General features: G+C 35.5%; 3 protein-coding genes and 1 pseudogene across 5 annotated transcripts; 1 reads left to right on the forward strand and 3 right to left on the reverse strand.

Moving 5' to 3' along the window:
* The first annotated feature begins 3,970 nt into the window (after positions 1–3,970).
* Positions 3,971–11,938, forward strand: LOC127258162 (uncharacterized). Of its 2 annotated transcripts, XM_051284883.1 has the most exons (12): positions 3,971–4,479; positions 4,596–4,681; positions 5,623–5,702; positions 6,152–6,207; positions 6,490–6,538; positions 6,717–6,863; positions 7,806–7,901; positions 9,153–9,266; positions 9,783–9,916; positions 10,132–10,364; positions 10,726–11,580; positions 11,660–11,938. In XM_051284883.1, exons 1-12 carry the CDS (start codon positions 4,100–4,102, stop codon positions 11,707–11,709), a joined length of 2,280 nt encoding a protein of 759 aa, XP_051140840.1. In that variant the 5' UTR covers positions 3,971–4,099; the 3' UTR covers positions 11,710–11,938. The 2 variants fall into 2 exon arrangements, with proteins under 2 accessions (XP_051140840.1, XP_051140841.1); XM_051284884.1 differs by lacking the exon at positions 3,971–4,479 and having other exon boundaries at positions 5,631–5,702.
* An 843-nt stretch (positions 11,939–12,781) lies between these two features.
* LOC127258405 (uncharacterized) lies at positions 12,782–16,812 on the reverse strand. 2 transcript variants are annotated; one of them, XM_051285236.1, is made up of 7 exons: positions 16,107–16,812; positions 15,255–15,291; positions 14,927–15,163; positions 14,781–14,828; positions 13,926–14,356; positions 13,738–13,837; positions 12,782–13,286 (listed from the first exon to the last, which is right to left on the reverse strand). In XM_051285236.1, the coding sequence occupies exons 1-6, from the start codon at positions 16,406–16,408 to the stop codon at positions 13,765–13,767; spliced, it is 1,128 nt and encodes a 375-aa protein (XP_051141193.1). In that variant the 5' UTR covers positions 16,409–16,812; the 3' UTR covers positions 12,782–13,286; positions 13,738–13,764. The 2 variants fall into 2 exon arrangements, with proteins under 2 accessions (XP_051141193.1, XP_051141192.1); XM_051285235.1 differs by lacking the exon at positions 12,782–13,286 and having other exon boundaries at positions 13,530–13,837; positions 16,107–16,811.
* Positions 16,813–19,365: 2,553 nt separating this feature from the next.
* On the reverse strand, positions 19,366–21,013 carry LOC127258411 (GDSL esterase/lipase 7-like; annotated as a pseudogene).
* Positions 21,014–22,091: 1,078 nt separating this feature from the next.
* LOC127258073 (vegetative cell wall protein gp1-like) lies at positions 22,092–23,027 on the reverse strand. The gene is made up of 2 exons (XM_051284713.1): positions 22,349–23,027; positions 22,092–22,165 (listed from the first exon to the last, which is right to left on the reverse strand). The coding sequence occupies exons 1-2, from the start codon at positions 23,025–23,027 to the stop codon at positions 22,092–22,094; spliced, it is 753 nt and encodes a 250-aa protein (XP_051140670.1).
* Positions 23,028–23,693: the final 666 nt, after the last annotated feature.

Below are 23,693 nucleotides of genomic sequence, written 5' to 3' on the forward strand. Positions count from 1 at the left end.
TCTTCCTCTAACACAACTCTGTCAGAAGTCTCAAACTCCACCCTTTGGCTAGCACCACAATCTTTTGTACCTGCAATACTTTCACAACCTCTACTCTAATCAAGCATAGCAGATTCATCAAAGGTTACATCTCTGCTAATAAGAAATTTACCAGGATTTTTACCTTCTGTACACCACATTCGATAACCTTTTACTTATGTTGCATACCCTAAAAATATGCATTTTACCGCCCTCGGCTCCAGCTTACCATCATTCACATGAGCGTATGCAGGGTATCCAAATATTCTTAGATTAGAGTAATAAGAGGTTTACCGGACCATACCTCTTGAGGAGTCTTTAAGTCAATTGCAGTTGATGGAGATCTATTAACCAGATAACTAACAGTGTTTACTGCTTCAGCCCAGAAATGCTTAGATAAGCTAGCAAATATGCGCATACACCTAGCACGCACCATGAGGGTTTGATTCATTCGCTCTGCAACTCCATTTTGCTGTGGTGTCTGTCGTACAATGCGGTGCCTCACTATACCTTCTTTCTTGCAGAAATCATCAAATGGAGCGTTGCAGAACTCCAACCCATTATCAGTTCTTAGAGTCTTGACCTGTTTACCCGTCCGTTTTTCAACCATGGTCTTCCACTCCTTGAACTTCCCAAACACCTCATCTTTAGTTTTCAGAAAGTACAACCAGACTTTTCTCGAATAATCATCTATGAAAGTGACAAAGTAAGAACACCCGCCCTGCGATTTCACCGGAGAGGGACCCCATAGATCTAAATGAACATACTCCAGAATTTCTTTTGAAGTATGATGACCGGTACTAAACCTCACCCTGCGTTGCTTCCCTTTGACACAAGCCCCACAGAATTGAATTTTACCTATCACATCCCCACCAAATAAACCCTGCTTGCTCAACACAGACAACCCTAGCTCACTCATGTGACCTAATCGCCGGTGCCACAAATTTGTCCTATCATCATGTTTATTCAAGGACTGGGATACCGCCGCCGTTCCCATCACTGAACTGCCCTATAGAAAATAAATTCCATGCTGCAGTTTTCCCTTCATCATTACAAGAGCACATTTCAGGACTTTCACCCACTCACCTTTACCATGATATTTTAAACCATTTTTGGCTAAGGTACCAAGAGAAATCAAATTCTTTCTGAGTTCAGGAACATACCAACAGTCAAATTTGCTGATAGTACCGTCATGCAATTTTATCTACACTACCCCGCTCCCTTTTATGGCTAGAACCCCATCATCACCTAACTTCACCGTTCCATTCCACTCCTTAAAAGAAGTGAGTAGATCACGAGAGAACATCATATGGTGAGAAGCACCGGTATCCATAATCCAGGAATCAGCAGTACTAGCACTACACGCCGTCAGAACTTCACCAAAGTCCCCATCATCAGAACTGTCTTGTACCACAGCAGCACTGCTGCCACTGTTACTAGAATCAACTTTTGTATTTCCCTTCTTTTGTGCATAATCCCTTTTAACGTGCCATTTCTTCTTGCAAAGATAACACTTAACTTTGCTAGAGGATTTTGATTTTGAACGCGACCTCCCATTCTCATTACCCCTCTCCTGTGGTCTTCCCCTACCTGCAAACAGACCTGAACCAGAACCCTCTTCCAAACCTTTCTTTTCAATTCTTTGGACAGAAGGGCATCTTTCACATCATTAACAGAAATTGTAGTTCTACCATATAGCATAGTATCTACAAAATTCTCATATGAACCAGGTAGTGAACACAATAAAATTAGGGCTTGATCTTTATCATCTACTTTAACCTCAACTCCTTGAAGATCAAGAATGATACGGTTAAAGCTATCAAGATGATCCTTTACCTGAGTACTTTCGGACATCCGGAGGGTGTAAAGACGTTGCTTCTGATATAGCTTGTTCGTGAGAGAGTTGTTTTGGTACTTCTCACACAATTTATTCCATAACCCAAAAGCCGTTGTCTGATCTACAACCTCCCGTAACACCTCATCAGTAACTGACAGCAAGATCGCGGAATGAGCCATTGCCAAAATCTCCTTATTTACTTCCTCCTTCGTGTCTTTAGGAAACTTGTCTTCTCCCTCCAACGCAGCCGCACATCCTTGTAGAACCAGAAGTGCCGTCATCTTGACTTTCCAGAGCGTGAAGTCATTCGACCCATTAAACTTCTCCAGATCAAACTTATACGAGGACATCTTCAATCAATGAGATATGGCTCTGATACCACTTGTTATGAGAAAACGAGAAAGAAAGCAAATAAAGAACACAGAGGTTTTACGTGGTTAGGTGACGGTGTGTCAACCTACGTCCACGGGTAGGAATCGGAGATATTTTATTATACTGATTCAGAGATTTACAATATGTCATCCGACTAAGAATTATAGTTGTCTATTTATAAGCAAACCAAAACACCCTAAACCCTAAGCCTATTTGTTATTAATTAGGATAAGTCCAAAAGGAACTCTGCCAATTGAAACAACCCTTTCACTTTGGTTTAGATCGGGTAGACCGCTAAATCCAAGTCACGTTTCAACCGTGTTTATTATTAAATATTTATATATTAAAAATGAAAATAATATAATATCAAGTTGTAAGATTTGTTTGCTACTTTGAGTTTTAATATTTTTATTTGAATTTTGATTTAGATAATATTTTTATATGATGTTATATAATATTAGCAAATAAATTTATTTTATTTTATTCTTTGTCAACTCAATTTATTTTTTACTAAAACATTTGTTTGTTCATTCAAAATATTTATTTTTAATTATAGTTACAATAATTCTATTGAATTTTTTCTTTACATGTTACATTTAAAATAAAAAAACACATTCAACACCATGTATTTAAGTCAATACGAACCATATTCATTACGTCAAGTTGATAGAATAAAATTGTTAATTTTAATTTGAATAAGGTTAAAATAGATCAAAAAATTTCAATAGGCCTAAATATATATTAAGAAATGCTAAATATTATATGATATTTGTTAAAAAAAATATTAAAGATTTCAAAATTGTATATGTAAGCGTAACTTAATATTAATGTGATATTATTGATAAAAATAAGTTTCATTTTTTGTGTATTTAATAAAAAAAATATCTCAACCCCCAAATATGTGCGGAATATCCATTTTGATAAGAAGGATACCATTTGGTTTTTTATTTTATTGTATTGAACATTAAAAATATTTTTATATTTATATATATTAGTTTACAAATGTTATTGTATTTAAAAAAAATAATATTATTTATTTTTTGTATTTTTATTATATTTAACATTAAAAATATTTTTATATTTACAAAATTTTGGTGGACTTCTATTATTTACAAATTTTTTTCCCCAAAAACATCAAATTAAGCACCTATTTTTTATTTTTTATATTATACTAAAAACCAATTTTACATTCAAAATATTATATCAATCTATATTTATATCACATCATACAATTATTTCAATTCAAATTTTTTAATATTTAAATATCAATCCAAAATCCAAACCCCAAGCAAACACACCCTTAAGACTATCAGTCAAAATCAAGTATGACCTATAAAGTTATTTGGTTTAAATGTATTTAATAAGTGCGAGGAGGCAGAAATCCTATAACTTATTAATTGCTTGATGAGATTAATTAATGATAAAAGATATAAATTATAATTGTAATCACATACAATCTAACAATCGTTACTTTTCATATCTCATTGTTGAGATGACATAATAAACTCTAGCGATTTTTCTGAAGAAATTGCATCGTAGATTTAAAAAATACAAAATCTCCTAAAGTTAAATTTATTAGCTTTATTTTTTTTATCTGAAGCTCCTAATCCTAAGTTTAATTCATGATAAATTCTAATATTTTATTCGTTTTTTTTTTTAATTATTATGAGACAAAGTACTATATATAACACACAAAAGAATGAATTCTATCTAAAACAATATAGTACTAATAATAAGCTTTTAATAAAAATATAAGTAAATATTTAGGTTAAATCGCCCTTTCCTTTCCTCCCCTGTATCGCGTTTGAGATAAATCTTCTTCAATCCGGAAATTGGTTGCCTCGCAAATCGACGTTCTCAGTGGTGGCACACATGGAGCCTCCGCCTCCCTCTTCCCCGCCCTCCGCTGCCGTTGTGGAAACATCGGAAACAACCACTGGTGGCGGGATGGGTCCCCCTCCTCCCAGAAACCCCAGCCACTCGGAACCCGAGCGCTTAGTGGAATCGTCGATAAACCACCTAAACAACTCAGAATCAAACCCTACGGATAGTGCGGTAAGTTTCGGCGAGGTTTCCAATTCCACCGAAAAATCGAACAACGGCGGCGCTCCTCCGGATGTTGAGAAGAAGCTGGAGGCGCGGAGTAATAACGCGGCGGTGCCGTACACAGTTCCTGTGTGGAGCGGTCCACCTGTCCACGACTTCTTTCTCGAAGTCCTCAAGGATGGCGCCATCATCACTCAATTTGATGTGTTAGTAACTGTTTTATTTCTTTCTTGAAAATGTTCTGTACTAATTGGAGAAGTTAATGTGCCGAGATTTTGAAGTTGCTGAGGATTTTTGACATCTATGTTTGGTGATGTACCAGGAACAAGAAGGGAGCTTACATTTTCGGCCGTGTGGATCTTTGTGATTTTGTGCTTGAGCATCCTACAATATCTCGGTTTCATGCTGGTACAGTTTTAATGTAGATTTTTGTAAATTGTTATCATTCTCTGTTTTTATTTGTTCACATTTTCTATTATGTTCCTGTGTGTTTCTTCAGTATTTACTTATTAAAAGGCTTTGAATTATTCTTCATAGTGCTGTTTCCAAAACATTTTTCATTTGTAAGCACATTTAGTTCCTTATATGAGATAGCCAGATAGGAATCACATTATTGTATGCAATAGAATATTACAATATTGAATAATGATGCTAAAACAAACGATCGAAATAAATAGGATTTAATGTAATAGTCTTGTAAAACTTTTCCATTAGTTGGAGTATGGACGTCTTGATTGGTATGTTAAAATTGGACATTCAACCAGTGTTATAGAGAAACTCTTATCGACAAGAAATCCTAAAATAGATGTAGATATACTGTCAACAATAGGTTAATAGATTAAAAAAAGCTATTGAGATCTATCAGAAAGACAACTTGAAGCGAATGCAACAACCAATTATATAGTGATTAGTGAAAACCGTAGATAATCACATATCATGGTTATTATCACTCTAGGAAAAATGAAATTGTAAACTGGACTAAGCATGTTCCAATATCACACTGTTCTTTTAATTGTATTTTTTTTTTGGAAGAACCAAGCCACCTTGTTATAATTAAAGAGCATTTGTGTGAGATCGGATTTTAAATGGTAAACTTAGATAGGTCCAGTTCCATAATTTTGGATATATGTCATATTTCAGAGTAAACAACATCAAATTAAAGTACATAATGATGTGATAAATATTTAAATATTATCTCAATATAAATCTTCTGTCAGTTTGTCATTTTCATGTGGTTAATTTTTGACAAAGTTATAGCATGTTTTTACATGTGGCTAATTATATCTTACATTTCAAATGTGAGTCTCTCAATTATCTCAGATCTTTTGCATTATCTTTCATGGTGCTAGTTCTTCAGTTCAAGAGCAATGGGGATGCATATATATATGATCTTGGAAGTACACATGGTACTTTTGTGAACAAAAATCAGGTACCATTGCTTCTGTCCCAATCACCAATGTAGCCTACACAAACCCTTTCAAATTTTTTTTAATTATGGTGATCTTGATAATTGTAGATCCTGCTGGATAATTTGCTTTAATGACCTTTTCTCAAGAAAAAAAAGAAAATAAAAGAAAGGAAAAGAAAAGAAAAATATGATCTAATGTTTTGAGGTCTAGAATATTGCATTTCCTGTTAATATATATTATTGATATAATTACCCCTGAAAATGTGTGAGATATTGCATGCAGTTTGACCTAGAATCAAATTGTATCGACTCTCAGTTAAGGTATTATGGATAATTCAAGATACTAATAAGCTATACACAATTTCCTCTTTATAACTTATTTTGCTATTTTTAAAATAAGATGGAAAATTTAACTGCTATTTATACTGTAATAAATGCAATTGTTATGTGTTATAATGGATATTGAACAGGTAAAGAAGAGGGTTTATGTTGATTTGCATGTGGGGGATGTCATCCGTTTTGGCCAGTAAGTAATACAATTAGTTTAATTGTATATGATTTATTTTCTGATATTATTTTTACCTACCTTAATTTTCTAACTCATCAACAACTTGATCTATCTTTCCTTCTTAAACACTTAACATATTATTGGCTTTTGGTTATCATTTTGGAAGTTTATGCTAGAATTATAGAGGTTAAAATTTATTTATCAAATGTAATTTTCTAATACATCTCTCTCTATGTATTCACTCTACACTCTATTTTTAGCTTTTTTAATTTATGATTCTATTGGTCATTCATTGGACAGCTCGTCCAGGCTTTACATATTTCAAGGACCACCCGACTTGATGCCACCGGTAAGTTACTTTTGATACTTTTTCCTTAGTCAGACATAAGCTTCATAAAATTCAAAATTAGTTTGTAACCTCCTACAAACAATAATTGTTGTTCTTGTATGTATGAAATTATGACATCTGGTGTTTGTACTTGCCATCTCGGCGTTTTGAGTGTTTTTGTGTAATTTTGGTTTTAAAGGAGGCAGACTTAAAGAATTTAAGAAATGCGAAGATGAGACAGGACATGCAAGACATGGAAGCATCACTTTTACGTGCAAAAGTGGAAGCATCCCATGCAGATGGGATTTCCTGGGGCATGGGTGAGGATGCATATGAAGAAATGGAGGTTTGTACATATACATACTTATTTGGATTACAATTATTCTAAACGTTCTATGATTTTATATTGCTTTTTGGATGATTGCATAAGCTACGTTGTTGTATTACTTCCTAGTTTGAGTTACCCATATAAAAAGTATTTTTGTTTGATCAAGTAATTAAGATTATTGAAAATATTTAATGAATCATGAATTTCTTTGAAATATTGGGTGTTCATATCCCTCTTGGAAGCAAATGAACCATGGTAATTGTAAGGTACTGAATAATTATATCATCTTGAATATAGCAGAAATACCTACCCTTCATGTGATGTTGTGTGTTTCAATTATCAAATTGATATAATGCTGCTCTCTAACATAACCTTTTTGGCATAACGAAGATGTATTGATTTAACATAAGGTTGCTGGAGTTGGATTTTGGTCAAGCATGAAATGATACTCTTTATTCATAAAGGGAATTGTGTATTCAGATTGACTTTGGTGTGTGGACTGGACATGGTGTAATGTCTAGTTTCCTGGGGATCTAGTAGGTCCCCATTAAATGACTCAAATCATATGCTTAAATCTTCCATGCGATCCATAAAATTCTCTATCATCGAGTGTGTGTAAATAGTTTGCTGTGGTTTTTGGAACTGTTTAGTTTGGTCTAGAACATTTTTTATTTTACTTCATTATTACTATTGCAAAGTGACGTTTCTTTATGAGGATTAATCTTGCATTGTAGGTTTTTTAGAGTTTTATATATATTTCTTTTGATTCTTCCAAAATCCATTCTTTACTTGCATGTAGTTTGTTTATGAATGGTTTCTTGAATTAATTCTTGTAATATTCTGATCGCTTGTTTGGCTTAATGATAATTTATTAGATGATTATGTGCTGCATTAGTGTCAGATTGATTCCTTTTCCTTGATTCCTTTCTTTAAAGTGATTGTATTGTGTCATTTGATTAGGATGAAGTTGATGAAATAACTTGGCAAACTTACAAGGGGCAGCTTACAGAGAAGCAGGAAAAAACACGAGAAAAAGTCATTAAAAGACTTGGAAAGGTTAGTTGTATTATGTTGACTTCAAGATGATGGCAATTTGTGGTAAACATGTTTTTATAGTGTCAAACAGTGAATTTACTAGTGCATCCATGCATGTGTACAAATAACTAGAGTGTTAACCTAAGTTTGTGTAGGTCCCTACGGTTCTTTTCTTGTCTCTCCTAAATGTAACAGGAGCTCTCACCACCTAGATTTCATTTCTCCACTTTGTTGTAGATGAAAAACTGTTCTTATTGATCTTTTTGGAGTGTTGGCTAAGGGTGTAAGATGAGTTGAAAAGAGTTGTTGACTCGAGTTTGAGCCAACAGTTCAGTTTGACTTTCTACCTTTTACTTATATTAATAAATAATAAAATATGAAAAAGTGGTCGGAGGTTCACTTACAATGTATACATAACACTGCTTTATATTGATAATGCATATGTATGTAATAATATATCTATCAATTTTCCATTCTAAACTTTTAAGTTTTTGTTTCGGCATGGTTTTTTAAGTGATCAATTTTGGTCTATTTTGCCAGTACATCGTTAGGACTGCTTTTTATAAATGAGTGAAATTGTATATAGAAGGGTACAATGTTAAAAGTGTGTAAATAAAAGAAAAATTGCAAGAGGTTTGGGACATCCAAATCTTTTTCTTTATTATTTTAATTTAGGATGTTTTAAAACTTAATCAAAAAATTTCCTTAGTTACATGTTGTTACATATCTTTTACCTTTCTAAATACAATTTATAAAATTATTCCGAACATAAAATAAGGGCATAATTGTCAAATAAATTCAAAATTATATCACCTAAAACAGCACCAAAAGAAAGCTAGCAAATGTTTTGGGACGGATGAGGTAGTGGTTTCAAAACATTTAAAATTTGAACTCAACTATAAAGAACTTGTCTGCTTTGCTTGAGCTCGACTTGATTATACCCTAGAATGATTGTGACCTAACATGAGTGAATAATTGGTGACTAATACATTTGGAAGTGTGTCTTACTTTCTGCAAAAAGCCAAAACCTAACGCTCACCATACTAACAAGTCTCTTATGGTTCTGATAAAAAAAAAAACGAAACAAGTCTCTTATGATGGTCGTCCTTTTCTTAAATACTCTACGTAATATGATAAAAAAGGTATGGGGGGTTGCAGATTTGGGTATATGAGCGCATATACTCTCATATCATGCCCTGTTACAAGCTGACATTTATCTTGTTTGTCCATTATGTGTTACTTATAATAAGAGTTGATCATTCTGTCCTATAGATAACTCACATGAAGAAAGAGATTGATGCAATTCGGGCAAAGGATATTGCACAAGGTGGCTTGACACAAGGACAACAAACTCAGATTGCTAGAAATGAGCAAAGGATATCTCAGGTATATGATAGTCCTAAAGGGTGTATTAGATAAAGATGTTTCTTTTCCATTGTTTCAATTCACACCATTCATTTTCCAATTCCATGTTCCCCTGTTGTTTGCAGAGTGTAGTTTTGAGTTCTACCCTGTTGATGTATATGATGTTTTAGGTTCTATTTAGCTAGCATATTTACCAAAAGATTTCAATGCTGAAAAAATCACTTAAAATATATTGGGATCTTGGGAGTCTTCTTGAATGTAGATGGAACCCTTTGCATCATTTAATTTACCCTCACAATTTTGTATGTGGTCAGCCACCTATTCTGGTGATTTATACATGTTTGCATAGAGTATTGTGTTCTGTTCTGCATATATTACTAACCAAATGAATTGTGAAGTATCTCTTTTAATTGCTTTTACTTTATACTATTTCCCTCGGGTGGTGAATGAGATAGTTTGAAGCCTGATGTATATAGTTTATCTCTTCAAAGTTGGAATTCATTTTCTGGCTGCTTCCAATATACAAATCTATCTTAGATAATGGAAGAACTTGAGAATTTGGAAGAGACTCTGAATGAAAGCATTCGGGAAAGCCTTGGTGCACGAGCTGGAAATCGGTCTAGAGGTAAGAAGAAGGGAGCCATGGAAGAAGATGAAGATGATTATTTGAGGTATTTTATAATTTGTATTATAACTTTTTGTTTAGTTTAGGTGAGACTTTGATTGCAAAAATTCATTACTCACATGTTTGTGAACACATGACCCTTGAGAAAAGCATTTACTATTGCTAATATCGTACATTTACTATTGCTAATATTGTACTAACTGCAAATATCTAGTGCAACAATATTTCCTCTGGCAGTGATGCATTATGATGTTCTTGCAGTGATGATGACGAGTTCTATGATCGAACAAAAAAACCTGCAAAACAAAAGGATGGTGAGAGTCAGTCTGTAGAAACTGCTGATTCTCTTCTTGATAAGAAGGATGCCTTAATTAAACAGATGGAAGAGAAGGAAAAATTACTGCAAAAAGATGAAAAACCATCAGAGACAAAAGAGGCGGCTGATGCTGGAGATGCACTCGATGCATACATGTCATCAGTTTCATCTCAACTCGGTAAGCTAATCCTCATGTTCTTTTGAGTTAATAGTTTTATCCATTTATCTACCCAAATGCTTTTACTTTATATAAGATGGTGATCTTGTGATTAATATAATATAGTAAAGCCCTCTGTTCCGTGACACATTTTAGAACATCCTCTAGAATATTTGTCTGCATTATAAACTCATAAGTAGTTATAAGTAAACTTGGAACCTTCAGTCGGGTATTTAGTAACATATTGTAATTGAAAGTGTTCTTGCTCCCCTTCAAATGAGCAGATATAATTGCATGCTTTCTTAGACATCATCGCATTTCTGTTTACTCTGTTTTGGGCACATCAATTCCATGACTATGTTATTTCCATTTTATGTCCCAGCTTTGGATCACAAGGAAAAACTTCGTAATGAGTTATCTACTCTGCAGTCGGAGTTGGACAGGGTTCTCTACTTACTGAAAATAGCAGATCCATCCGGAGAAGCAGCTAAGAAAAGAGAATCTAGAGGACAAAGCTCCGAGGCGACCCCCAATAAAAGGCCGGAAATGATTGTGAAGAGAAACCCTGCTTCCAATACAGACGAACATCCATTAGAGGCAAAAACTCAACAGATCATCCCCTCAGCAGAAAAGAGTAAAAATTTGGCCAAGGAAGGTACCACAGTTAATAATTCCATCCAAGATAAAACTGCAGCCGAGGAGAAATTAGATGTTAATAAAAATCCGAAAGAACCCGAGCCTGCTAAGGACGAGAGTAAAGCTACTGCATATACTATTTCCAAGCCTCAATGGCTAGGCGCTGTGGACAGCAAAAAGCAAGAGGTCACGAAAGAAGAGAAGAAAGAGATCACAAAAGAAATGTTAGCAGGAGCGCAGGAGACGGATGATTTTGTCGACTACAAAGATAGGGGGAAAATTCTAAGCCATACAGAATCTACATTGGAGGAAGGGGGCCTAGAAAATGCAGCCCCCGGCTTAATTATAAGGAAGCGCAAGAAAGTCAGCGAGCCCAGAGAAGTTAAAGACTCGGAAGAAGAGACAATGAGTTCTGGATTTAAGGCAGAGGATGCTGTGGCCTTGTTGTTAAAACATTCGAGGGGATACCATGAAGAAGATACACACATCCACGACGAGAATCATGAAAAGAAGGATGCAAAAAAGCCTAAGAGGGTACTCGGTCCTGAGAAGCCGTCATTTCTTGAAGATCCAGATTACTCGTCTTGGGTGCCCCCTGATGGTTAGCCAGTCGATCTTTTGCTTAATTGGGATTTGAAACTTGAACCTATGATTGTATTTATGATCGACGTGTTTTGCAGGGCAAACTGGTGATGGAAGAACCTCGCTGAACGAGCGCCTTGGTTACTGAATTGTCGACAAGAACTGCAATTGAGCATCTACTTTAAAGGTAAATGATATGTTACTTGGGTTTTTAATTTTTTTACCTTTTACTGGAGTTGGGTAATCACTTTACAGTTAAAAAAGTGAGTTGGGGTAGGAACTATTGAATTCTGAATTATGTTGTAGTGTAAATGTCTAAGTTGAACAAAGTAGTCAACCTTCTTCATAGTTATGTCACTTGAATATTACTCTCTTTAGGCTGACAGTTAATCTTTGATGGCATTAACTTCATTTTAGCCAAACTTTGATACATTGTAATTTGATTGTGTGGTCAGAAAAATTATATGGGGCTGTACTTTGGATATTTTAGATTATTTTGGATTAGTGAAAAGATTGAATTGAAACTAGAAATAATAAAAAGATTGTTTAGTAAAAAAATTGAAAGCAATCGTTGGGTAATCAGATTCGGGTTTTGTTTTGGTTTTCTATTACTTTGAATCTTCAATCTTGACAAAAGAAAAAAGATATTCTTCTTTTTTGCCATGTATAATATCATGTTAAATTCTTATTTAAATTAAAAGATAAATTACCGACTTAAAATATTATTATTTTTTTACATATAATATTATCTTGAATCACTATTTAATAAAAATCTAAATCAAAAATTTTATTTCAAATTAATTTAAGCTAAAACAAAACAAATTAATTTAATGTAAATGACATAGAATAGAAGTTAAAAAGACAAGAAAAGAGGTACTACGAAATAATGTTTCTCTAAAATACTTTTTACAATTTCTATACCTCACAAATACTCAGTGTTTGAGATGATTTAATTTGATTTTTATTTTTATTTTTTATGAATATAACGTTCATAATTTAAAAATTAATTAGATTACAATGTTTTAAAATTTTGAAAATATCTATGTAACTTTGGCAAGACTTTTCTTTCAAGAAAGAGGCTTGTCTATGCGTGTGTGTGTTTTTTTTTTTTTTTTAAAGGTGAAATTTTGATTGAGAACATTAAAAAATAAAAACATAAAAACCGAACAAACAAGCACAAAATAAATCGTTCTTGGGAGATTGATGGAATAACAACTCTTAGGGATTATTCAATTTAGAAACTTTAGAAGTGTTGTCGTAAAAAAAAAATTGTCACTGAAGGTTTAATCGGAAAAGTCCTTTGGAATTGATTTAATAAGAAGGTAAAATAGAAACGAAAGCAAGAAGGTAAAACGGGAACGAAAGCAAGAAAAAGATCCCATGGTGAATGGCGTATCTTCTTTTTCTCTCTTGGATCTTCTTTAAATAGTTAATTTTGAATCTTGATAAAACCTTATCCCTAAATTTCCTCCAACAACATCTTTATCCGAACAAATTCGCTTGTTGATCTGGATCTTCATGGCCGCAAATCTCCAACAACATCTTTATCCGAACAAATTCGCTTGTTGATCTGGATCTTCATGGCCGCAAATCTCCTTGAACTTGGACTGCACTTACTGGACGCAAATCTCCTTGAACTTGGACTGCACTTACTGGACGCAAATCTCCTTGAACTTGGACTGCACTTACACTGGGCTGGCCTTGCGGCGGCGCATTTGAGATTTGCTTCATCAATGAATAACTTACTCAATATTTAACAACTAAAACAAGGGAATGGTATAGCATGTGCTGAGGTCGTAAGTTTATTTTAGTTATTATATCTGTCACACATAGTTAATATAGTGTCACATAGTTAATATAGTGTGACTTATCTTATCTTGTCGAAAGTTTTCATATTGTAAGAAAAAACAACAAATTTTGTAGATGGTTGTTTTATGTATGAAACAATCAATCAATCACTACTACACATCCACAACAATTGCCAAATTCATAGTCCAAACCAAAACACCACAAATTCTCGCCATTGCGGCAGCTCCCAAACATCTTTCGATTCAACCCCATCATATCATCTATCGTATCATATCATATAAATAAATAACAAACACAAATCGAATAATAAGCTATCGCTAAGCTCAACTCAACTACATAACATGTTACAAAATGTATCTCGACTCACCTGATCCAAATTCCCATCCTTCCTTCCTCACACTTTCGCGCCGTTAGGCTTGAAACAGTTGATATTGCACAGAACTGCCGATCTCATCATGTCTCCGAACCTGCCACAGTTCCATTAAAAATTCATCAACATCAATCGAAGAAAAAAATATTAAAAAAACAACTTTTGAACATTGAGCCCAAGCCAACCGGTCTATGCTGTTCCTCGCTTTCTCCGGTTGTTCTACAATACAGCTGGTCTTTTCACCAACATCCATATTCTTCTTTGTTCTTTCTCTTTTGTCGCTCGACTTCTCCCTTTGATCTGTGCTCGCCCTTGGGTTTTCTTTGTGATCTATACTTGATCTCGATTTTTCTCTCTGGTCTGTGCTTGATCTGTGCCGGCAATCTGTGCTGTTCCGAGCATTGTCTGTTGGATCTACAGGTGGTAGAGAGCCATTTCGAATATGTCCTGATTTCTTCACTGCTGATATGAACTTTTTCAAATGCTTAATGTATTCCGGGAAAAGCTCCAGATCGCAATGGTTGCCGCCTTTAATCCACAACGGCTCGTACTTCTCTTTACAGAGCTCCCACAGCTGCTTCCCATGCGAGCAATTTACTACGTCGTCTTTTGTACCCTGTGCACATCAAATAAGAGTTCAGAACTGCTGTAAAGAAATATCTAGACAACATACTCAGTGGCATTCGGTGAAGTCGTAATAAAGCATGATGTTTTATCCTCTACACAAATTTCTGAAATCAGGGAATTCACTTCCTATGAGGAAGGTCGAATCTATATATCATCAACTATGAAGACTTACCGAACACTGAAAGGGCCTTGGCAAAAATAGCTGTTGGAGATAAATATACAAAATGAAAATGACGAGTCACAGGTTCTAATTCTCTAGGTGACTTAGTACAGTTTAATGAGGACTAGGCCGTAAAGATTACAGATGGAAAATGTTAGAGGTGAGAAATATGGAAAAAGACAAATGGAATGTTACATGTAAAAGTAATGCACAAATCAACAACATATGCAATGAGAACAGATAATAGACTTACATGAATAACCAATACGGGGCATTGGACCAGCGGGATTTTGTCGATATTCTGTATTACAAAGAAAAACAAAGGTCAATGAGAGATGTGGCGACTAAATAGTCTTACGAGACAAACAAAAAGACCTTATTCATATAAAATACGGTTACCTTATAAATGTCAAACCAATATGTGTGCTTAACAGGATACATAACTCTAAGCCCGGACAGGATCGGACTGTGAAGAACCACAGCCCTTAATTTAGACAGCCGGAATGCTAAATCTAGTGTGGGTCCACTCCCAACCGACTGGCCGTACAATATTATGTCTTCTTCTTTCACTCCATAAGTTTGTTGAAGACACTCGTACGCAGCTTCTATATCAGCATAAGTGTTCTGCTCACTCGGCTATCGGACAAATAAACAAATAAGCATAAGTAAGCATTCTTCCATTAGAAAGAAACATCCTTAAAACTAATACACCTTCACCATCTCATACCTTTCCAGTCGACTGTCCATATCCCGAATAATCATACCTGCAGAAAACAGAAATGTGAAATCTAAGGAGTGCGTTCACTTAGTGTTTTAAAGATTAAAAATGAACGATTCTCTAGAAATATTACCTAAAAAACAACAATAACAACAACAATCATTCCCTGTAATAATTTCACAATTCTTCATATGTCATACTAAAAACATTTAAAACTATAAATGCTAAACAAACAAGCTCTAAATGTATTCAAACTTCACTGCATTACTTTGAATCAAGACATTTGAGCAAATGGGAGAGCTCGAAAAATTATAGAGCTGAGTGTAGATCCTTATCCTTATATATATATATATACACATAATGTTTATTCGAGTAACAAAAGTAATATTCCAAGAAAGTTTGTTTTCAACATCTTTTTATCATTGTCGAAGCTACAGTTAAAAATGCAAAACAAAAATCCTTCCAAAAGCATCAATTTCAAAACCTAATCGCATCGAAAAATTGAAATCCAAAACAAATCAAAACACTAACAACAGATTCCAACAACAAAGTTCTGTGATAAATGAGATGATCACAAAAATACAAGACTTTGGAAAACACAAATTCAATCAGTCCTCTCCTAATTCACAGATTTTGACCAATTCACTGATCACTAACAGCCATATTCAATAAATGAAAAAGCAGCAGCAGAACACACTTTATCCTACTGATCAGTAAGTTAGTTAGTTTGTTAATTCACCAAACAACAAAATCAAATCTGTATGCATCCATTAAATGAAGCTACAGCAGTAATTTAGTAAAGAAGACGATGTTAACTGTAAGTAAGTAAGAACTAAAAGTAATCGATGAATTGGAAATTACCCCATCAAATTGACGTGGAGGTGAATACTGAGCTCATTGAACAGATCGTACATCTGCCCTAGATCGGCGGCATTGCCGTGCGAATACAGCACCGTCAGCTTCGCCGCCGGATTCTTCACATAAACCGCCACGATCTCCGTTCCTCTCTTCGTCTTCACCCTAAGCACGTCGACGTTCTCCTTCTCCGCCACCCCGGTCATCCGCGCCTTCCCCGTCGCCTCATCCACCGCCACTCCATACGACGGCGGATTCGGCGGGAAGAAGGCGAACTTCGCCGCCAGAGACGACGTCACACCTCCCATCCTCACACCAATCGCCACCAAAACCACCGCCGCAACAAATCAAGCCAAAAAAATTCAAACGTAAAATTTAAAAACCCTCCCACCTCCAATTCAATTCAATTTCCAATTCAATTCAATCCAATCCCTCACAAACCCCAAAATCTCCCCTCTTCAATTGCAGCGTATCCAGGAAAACCTAGCCCCCTCCCAATAATTGATCTGGCCGCAACAGGCAATAGATAGATAGATAGATACAGCAAGCTGTATGTATGTATTCACACACAGCAGAGCAGCTATAATATATGTCAGCGTGAGCTACAAGAGAGAGAGAGGGTTTTCCGGCGTGTAATGGAAAAATGGCACGTGTGGAGAGAGAGAGAGAGAGAGAGAGAGAGAGAGAGGATAAAATGGCACTGGATCGAAGAGGTGGATTTGAATTTGGAAAATATTTGGACTATTCACTCAAAAGGTATCCCATTTAATTTATAATTTATTTTATTTTATTTTATTTGACTCTCTATCAATAAATTTAATTCAATAGCTGTCGGTAAATTTGGGATTTGTTTTGATATATATATATATATATATGCCTGCCTATTCCAATACAAAACCATTTCAAGAGTTACTATTATGTACCGAATGAATTCTACTATTAACATTTATTATCTATATATAAATAAAAAATTTTAATTTATTATCTATAAATAAAATTTTTAAACAAGAACATAAGAATTACTTAAAGCTTGTTCGATTGTTTGAAATAAAATATTATTTAATTTTTAATATAATATTTTTATTTTATTAAAACTTATACATAATTGATTAACACTTGATTTGATTTGAAAGAATAAACAAAATACTAGAGTTTAATGATATATGTCCATCTACTCGTGACTTTACGACTACAAATCTATTGATTTTTACATATACAGTGAGTTTTTTGCATTTGAATATTAATTAGTAATATCAATACAAATATTATAATACAAATACAATGATATTTGTAGGATAAATTATACAAATATAAAAATATTTTTAAACGTTAATACAGCGATTCAAAAAACAAATGTTGCTCTTTTTATCGAGGGAGATAGTATTATATGTTGATTGATCAATTTGGTTGAGATATTAAAAGAAAGAGAACAACCCTAATCTAAGGCAACAGGGTTGAACCGGCTAGGTTGATCTAAAAGTGCGATTTCTGCAAGGAGGGACACGTGGCGGGCAGGGAGGGTGGTATGAAGGGAGCCCTACTACTACTACTACTACTACTACTATTTAGTACAAGTGCATTGCCTTGGGAGTGACTGTACATTCACAATAGTTTGTCTGCCTGTCTGTGTTTTTGGACTCTTATTGTTGTTGTTACTTTTAACACATTGATTATCCATTTTACACATTGATTATTATTATTATTATTATTATTATTATTATTGGATAAGTAAGAGTGATTTTTAGTTGGACTCAGCTGTCGAATATATATATATATATATATCATAATTATAGAGTCATAGAGTAGAGTAGAGTAGAGTAGAGTAGACAAGGGGTGTCGTTTAGCCATCATATTCATATTTTGGGTTGAGAAACCAACAAACCAACCTAACAATAACAACCAATGCAATTGCCATTTTCATTTTCATTTTCATTTTCATTTTCATCTCTATCAAGAAGCCCCAGCTGCTTCCTATATACATATTATTTATTATTTAATTCATTCTTGCCTATGTATCTTGTAAGTATTTTATTGTTTTTGTTGGCTTCTCAACTAATACCAATAACACATGCATTTCATCATTCAAACCTCTTTACTTATTTTCGATGTTTGTTATGAATTGAATTAGCCCACATGATCGAAATTATGCTTACTCTACATATTATAGATTTCTATTCAAATAGATATTTTTTTTTAACTATTTATCTATACTAATTTTTTAAAAATATCATATCAAATATATTTATCTTGTCACAAAACAAAACATAAATTACTAATTTTTTATTATTCTTAATTTTTTTTTTTCAAAACTCCAAAATTCTCTATTTAAATGGAGCCATAGTTTTCCAACACATCAAGGTGATTCACAAACATGGGAATTCATGCTAGCTATGGTATCAAGTTAAATAATTATATCATCTAAAAATTTAAACTTCTAATAATGTGCATTATTAATTACATATTATAGTCTTCCAATATTTATACTACTTATTCGTCATTCAAATTTATTTTCAATTTTTAATTTTTTTTAACTGTTAACAAAAAAAAAATTGTTTAAAAAATACAATAATTATTCCTCATTTTTTTAAAAACTCGCGCCCAAATATTTGAATACAAAATTGCATAATAGAAAAAGTATAATAAATTGCACATAGACAAGAATTATGATAAATACGTAATTCATCTAAACAATTAAAATGATAAAAATTGATATTTTCCCCGAAAAGTATAATAACACAATGGATGGTTACCGTATTTAGATGGATTGATGATTGCGTCGTAGGTCAAGCGATAAACCCGGGCAAGAACAAAATTCAATCCTCGGTGGGACAATGTGGCATTCGCATGCATTGGGGCAAGATAGTCGTTGAAGATGATTGCAATCTCGTTGATGTCCTCGACGCATTGCCCATTGTGCTTGAATATCTTCGTGTTGGTCGGAACGCATCCTATTGGACTTGTTGAAAATGGACTATGGTGAAAAACAGCGGCCAATTCAAAGTGGAACAATCAGACCGGCGTGTCTCCAAAGAAACATCGATTCTAAGATATATGCTATAATGGATAGACAGATTTTATGAGATTTAATTGGAACAAAATATATAAGTCAAACTATGGAGTTATTGAGAATAATTTCTTTTCTTATTTAATGATTTTACCATGTTGAGAATGTTGAGGTTAAAGCAGTAAACACAACAACATTGCATATGGTAAGTTGAGAAAATATTGAGGAGGGAAATGAGGTAATAACGAGGGGAATAAGAAATTGGGTTGGGGTAGAGATTGTAAGTGTGAATGAGTGTATTAGGGAATTCTATGTGAGTGATGGAGTGAGCATTACGTGGGCAATGATTCACACAACAACTTTGTAAGCTTGATTTCTTCATCCTTGAGTATTAATCTTCCTGGGTTGGTACTCCAGACGTAAGTCTTCGATGATCGAACTGGGTTAACAATTGTTTTGTATTTTATGTTTTTGTTGTCACCAGCATGTGCATTCGCAGTCCGATCGTCCAACAAACAACGAGTCTGTGTTGAGGTTTTAATTTTCGATTTTGCTTTTCGAAGTGAGTTGTTATTGCTGCCAGGTGTTTGATCGATTTCGGGACCAACAAGACCTATTTCGAACATCACCACTTTTCTTGCTCTGAGTCGGTATAATCTCTACGCATATTATAAATATAGGACTCAAATGCAATCGATGATCAACAATGTTTCTAAGAGGCGGCAAGCAGGTTTGCCTGAAGAAGGTAGGAGAGGCGGTGGATGAGAAGCTCGGCGAACATTGCCGGAGTGTAATGGAGGCTTGAATTGTAGAGCCCCGGCGATGAGTAGTTGTTGAGGTAGCCATTGCTGCCGATGGTGATTATGAAGATGGATTTCGACAGGTAATCGAGCAGATCGTCGGAGTCTCGAAAGTGCTTGGGGAGTTGCTTCTGGACTGTTGTTTTGAATCTGCTTAGCGAAATTGACGCATTTTCCCTGAAAATCAACAAGAACAGCAAGAAGCAGCAAGGAAGATCATGCATATTGTTACATTTTACAGAACTTTTTCAGAATTATGTATTTTATTAATAATGGAAGCGAGCTCAATTAGATTCGATTCGAATTAAATGAAAACAGAGATGATTAGATTCAATTAGGTTTTCGAAACAGAGGAACGATGGATCGATGGAGAGAGAACTGAACTTGCCAGATGATATCCAGTCTCCGGAAGGATTCCGCAGCTGCCGGAGGCGAAGTTCATCTCCTTCTACTGGTCGGATTTCAGTTCCTTTCCATTCAAGCTCATGTACGGCGGAGAGTGCGGCAATCGGAGCGATTCGGCTGAGAAATTAGGGCTTGAAAATTGTTAGTCGAAATTGGGGAAATTTAATTTAATGAGAGAATTAGGAAACACTAACTACCTACGAAATCGGCGACAGTTCTTCCATTGGTGAAGCGTCCGGTGGCTCCTCCATTGAAATTCATGCCGTAAGGCGAGAAATTCGCCCTGGCCAGAGTGAGCAGGTGGTTGTTGTTGCCGCTGTCGAACAGAGAATCGCCGAAAACATACAGCGCCGCCGCCGGAGGCACGATCGGAGCACCGCTGCTCTTCGAGTTTCCGACCACGCCTACGGCGACGGCAGTGAGGAAAACAGTAACCGTCCGGATCGGCAGCACCGCCATTAATTTAATTCCTTCGGTTGTGGAGGTGCAGAGTGGTGTGAAGTGTATAATTTTATATAGATCGGCAGCCATGGGTGGAATTGGTGACGGTTGCGGATGAATCAGTGCAACTGGATTGGAGATGGTAATGAATTTAGCCATACGCAAATGAGATAGAACAGTAAACAATCCTGGAAATGAGCAGACGACAACATGCATGCATGCCGCGTTCAATCACTCATACAGAATTCAATAATAATAATAATAATAATAACAGTGATTTTGAATATTACAAAAAACATAACAATTGAAAATACTGTTTATACAGCAATTTTAGAGACTTTAACACTATTTATTTATTTTTAAAAAAAATATTATATCAAATATATATTTTTTTTTATAAAATGTCACATGAAATGCTAAATATATACTCCGTTTCAAAAATAGTGTCCTTTTAATTTAGATACGAGAATTTAATAAAAGTATAATTATTCAATAACTAAGAATGTATCGTTGAAAAGAATTATTATTTAATCAAAATAATTTTAAATTAAAATTAAAATAACTAATTAATATAATTAAAATTTTAAAAAATTAAATTAAAAATTTTAAAATAAAATTAAAATGTATAATACTTTAAAAAAAAAAAAAAAAGTAACATAATAACTGGAGTATTATTTTCAAATTTTTTATTTTCAAAATTTTTGAAACTCTAAAATCAGAAAAATCTCTTATCTAAACGTAACCCTAAACAATCTATATCGCACCAGTACCCCAAAACGCATTTATTCGAAAAGGGGCGGCTATGAATTTTCATAGTATTGAGGTCGTACATAAAAATATTAAGTAACAATATATAATTTATATAAATATTATTCAAATATTATATATTAACCGACACTAGAATTCATACTACAACATGTAATATATCATTAAAACGCACTATAAAATGTAAAACAGTTAAGATCATGTGTGGCTGAAATTTTTATAACTAAGAAATTATTAAGTTTAATTATATTAATAAGACAATTAAATTATATAAATTAATGCCAAAAAAATAAATAAAAATTGAAAGCATCCATGGCCCTTGTAAAATGCCAATACATTCTTTCAAAACACACTTTACCCATGTTAATATAATATAGTAATTGTCATCTACTTTTAAATTTTATAATTTTTTTTAGTTGAAATTTGTTTTTTTTTTAATTTTTTATTTTTTTTTATAAAAAAAACGAAAATAAATTTGGAGGATATAATTATTACTACTATTATACTATGGGTCTCAGAATTAATGATCCTTAAGTTAATAAAGCCCATGAAATTATTAAATGGGCCTAAAATATTTCAATGAGGCCCATTGAAAGCAGATATCTTCTTCAAGAACTGTTCGGACGCCATTGATGCTTCCTCCTTCATCCCTGTACTCGTAAAGAATCAAAATTTATGTATTCACAGAAATTCTCGTGAACAATGTCGAACGAAGATGGATTTATTGCAAACATGATTGATTGATTGATTATACGTACTACTGATATGAATATGGATTATACATCTCTACCTATGTTCAGAACAACAGATCAGTTAAGGGGACTTTGCTTCACTTTCCGGCGAAATACCCGCCGGCGGCACACCGGGGATCCCGGACTTCGGTTGGAAGGGAAATGGAGGCAGTGGATCCGTAGAACTAGGCGGCGGCGGCGGTGACGGGCCGAGTCCGGGAAGCGGCGGGATCGGAATCGGAAAGCTCGGCGGCGACGGCGGCGGCGGTGAAGGGGGCGGGATGAGTCCAGGAATTGGCGGGAGGCTTATCGGCGGGACGAATGGCGGAGGAGACGGCGAAGGGAAGATCGGAGGGAAAATTGACGGCGGAGGGGAAGGTATGATCGGAGGAATTAGCGCCGGCGGCGGCAGGAGAGGATTCGGCGGGAGGAAGAAATCCGGTTCGGGAGTTCCGTCCCTGTCGCCCAAATTCGCCGGCGGGAGGTACGGAATTCCGGGGAGCGGCGGCAGCGGCGGCAACGGCGGGAGGGTGGGAAGCTCCGGGAGCGGCGGGAGGTCGAGGGCGTCCTGTTTTTGAGCACAGAGGAGTGGCCGGAAAGCGAGAACTCCGGGGGAGAAAAAACGGGCGCCGCCGCGGCGGCGGCGCGTGGGGTGGAGCTGGAAGAAGGAAGCGGTGTCGGCGGCGGGGACGCTGCAGGAGGGGCGGCTGCTGCGGAGGAGCTTGGCGGAGCAAGCGGCGGCGCGTTTTCCGGCGGGGAAGGGGAGGCGGAGGGCGAACATGCCGTGGTGGTCGGAGATGAGGTTCTGATGAAAATCAGGGGATGGAGACGCTGCCGTGGAGTTGCATTCGACGGCGAGGGAAGCTCCGGGGAGGGGGGTTAGCTGTGGGTGGAGGTCCGGGACCTTGGAGGAGCAGTCGTGGCAGTAGACGGTGCCGACGAGGATTGCAGGGGAATGGCGGCGGCGGTGGTGGTGGTTCTTGGCGGCGGCGGCGGAGGAGGAGGAGAAATGGAGGATTGAAATGGAGAAAAGGAGGAGAAAGAAATTAGGCATTGTGGGATTATGGGGTTAGGAGCAACAATGGAGGATGGAATGGAGTCTTCTTTTTATAGCAAAATTATTTGTGCAGTGCAGTTCTGTTTTTTTGTCATTACATTTTTACATTATGGAAGAATGAAGAAGAAGAAGAAGATGATGAGGATTGTTATTACAGTATTTATGATATGATCAAGATTGGTTAACTGGCTGGTGGGGGGTAGGGGTGGGGTGGGGTGTGGGTGTCACGTGCATAGCTCTCAGTGTGAAGAGACAGTTAGATTGCAAGTGCTGCTGGTGTGAATTCACCCATCAAATTCTTGCTGTCTTCTAGCCATACCCTTTGGCGGCTGAAACCACACTGCAGTGTCACCGATATATAGGATTTGTTTCTTTAACAAAAACATTTTT

This window comes from Andrographis paniculata, unplaced genomic scaffold, assembly GCF_009805555.1.
Source record: "Andrographis paniculata isolate CXL003 unplaced genomic scaffold, ASM980555v1 Contig59END, whole genome shotgun sequence".
Taxonomy (NCBI): domain Eukaryota; kingdom Viridiplantae; phylum Streptophyta; class Magnoliopsida; order Lamiales; family Acanthaceae; genus Andrographis; species Andrographis paniculata.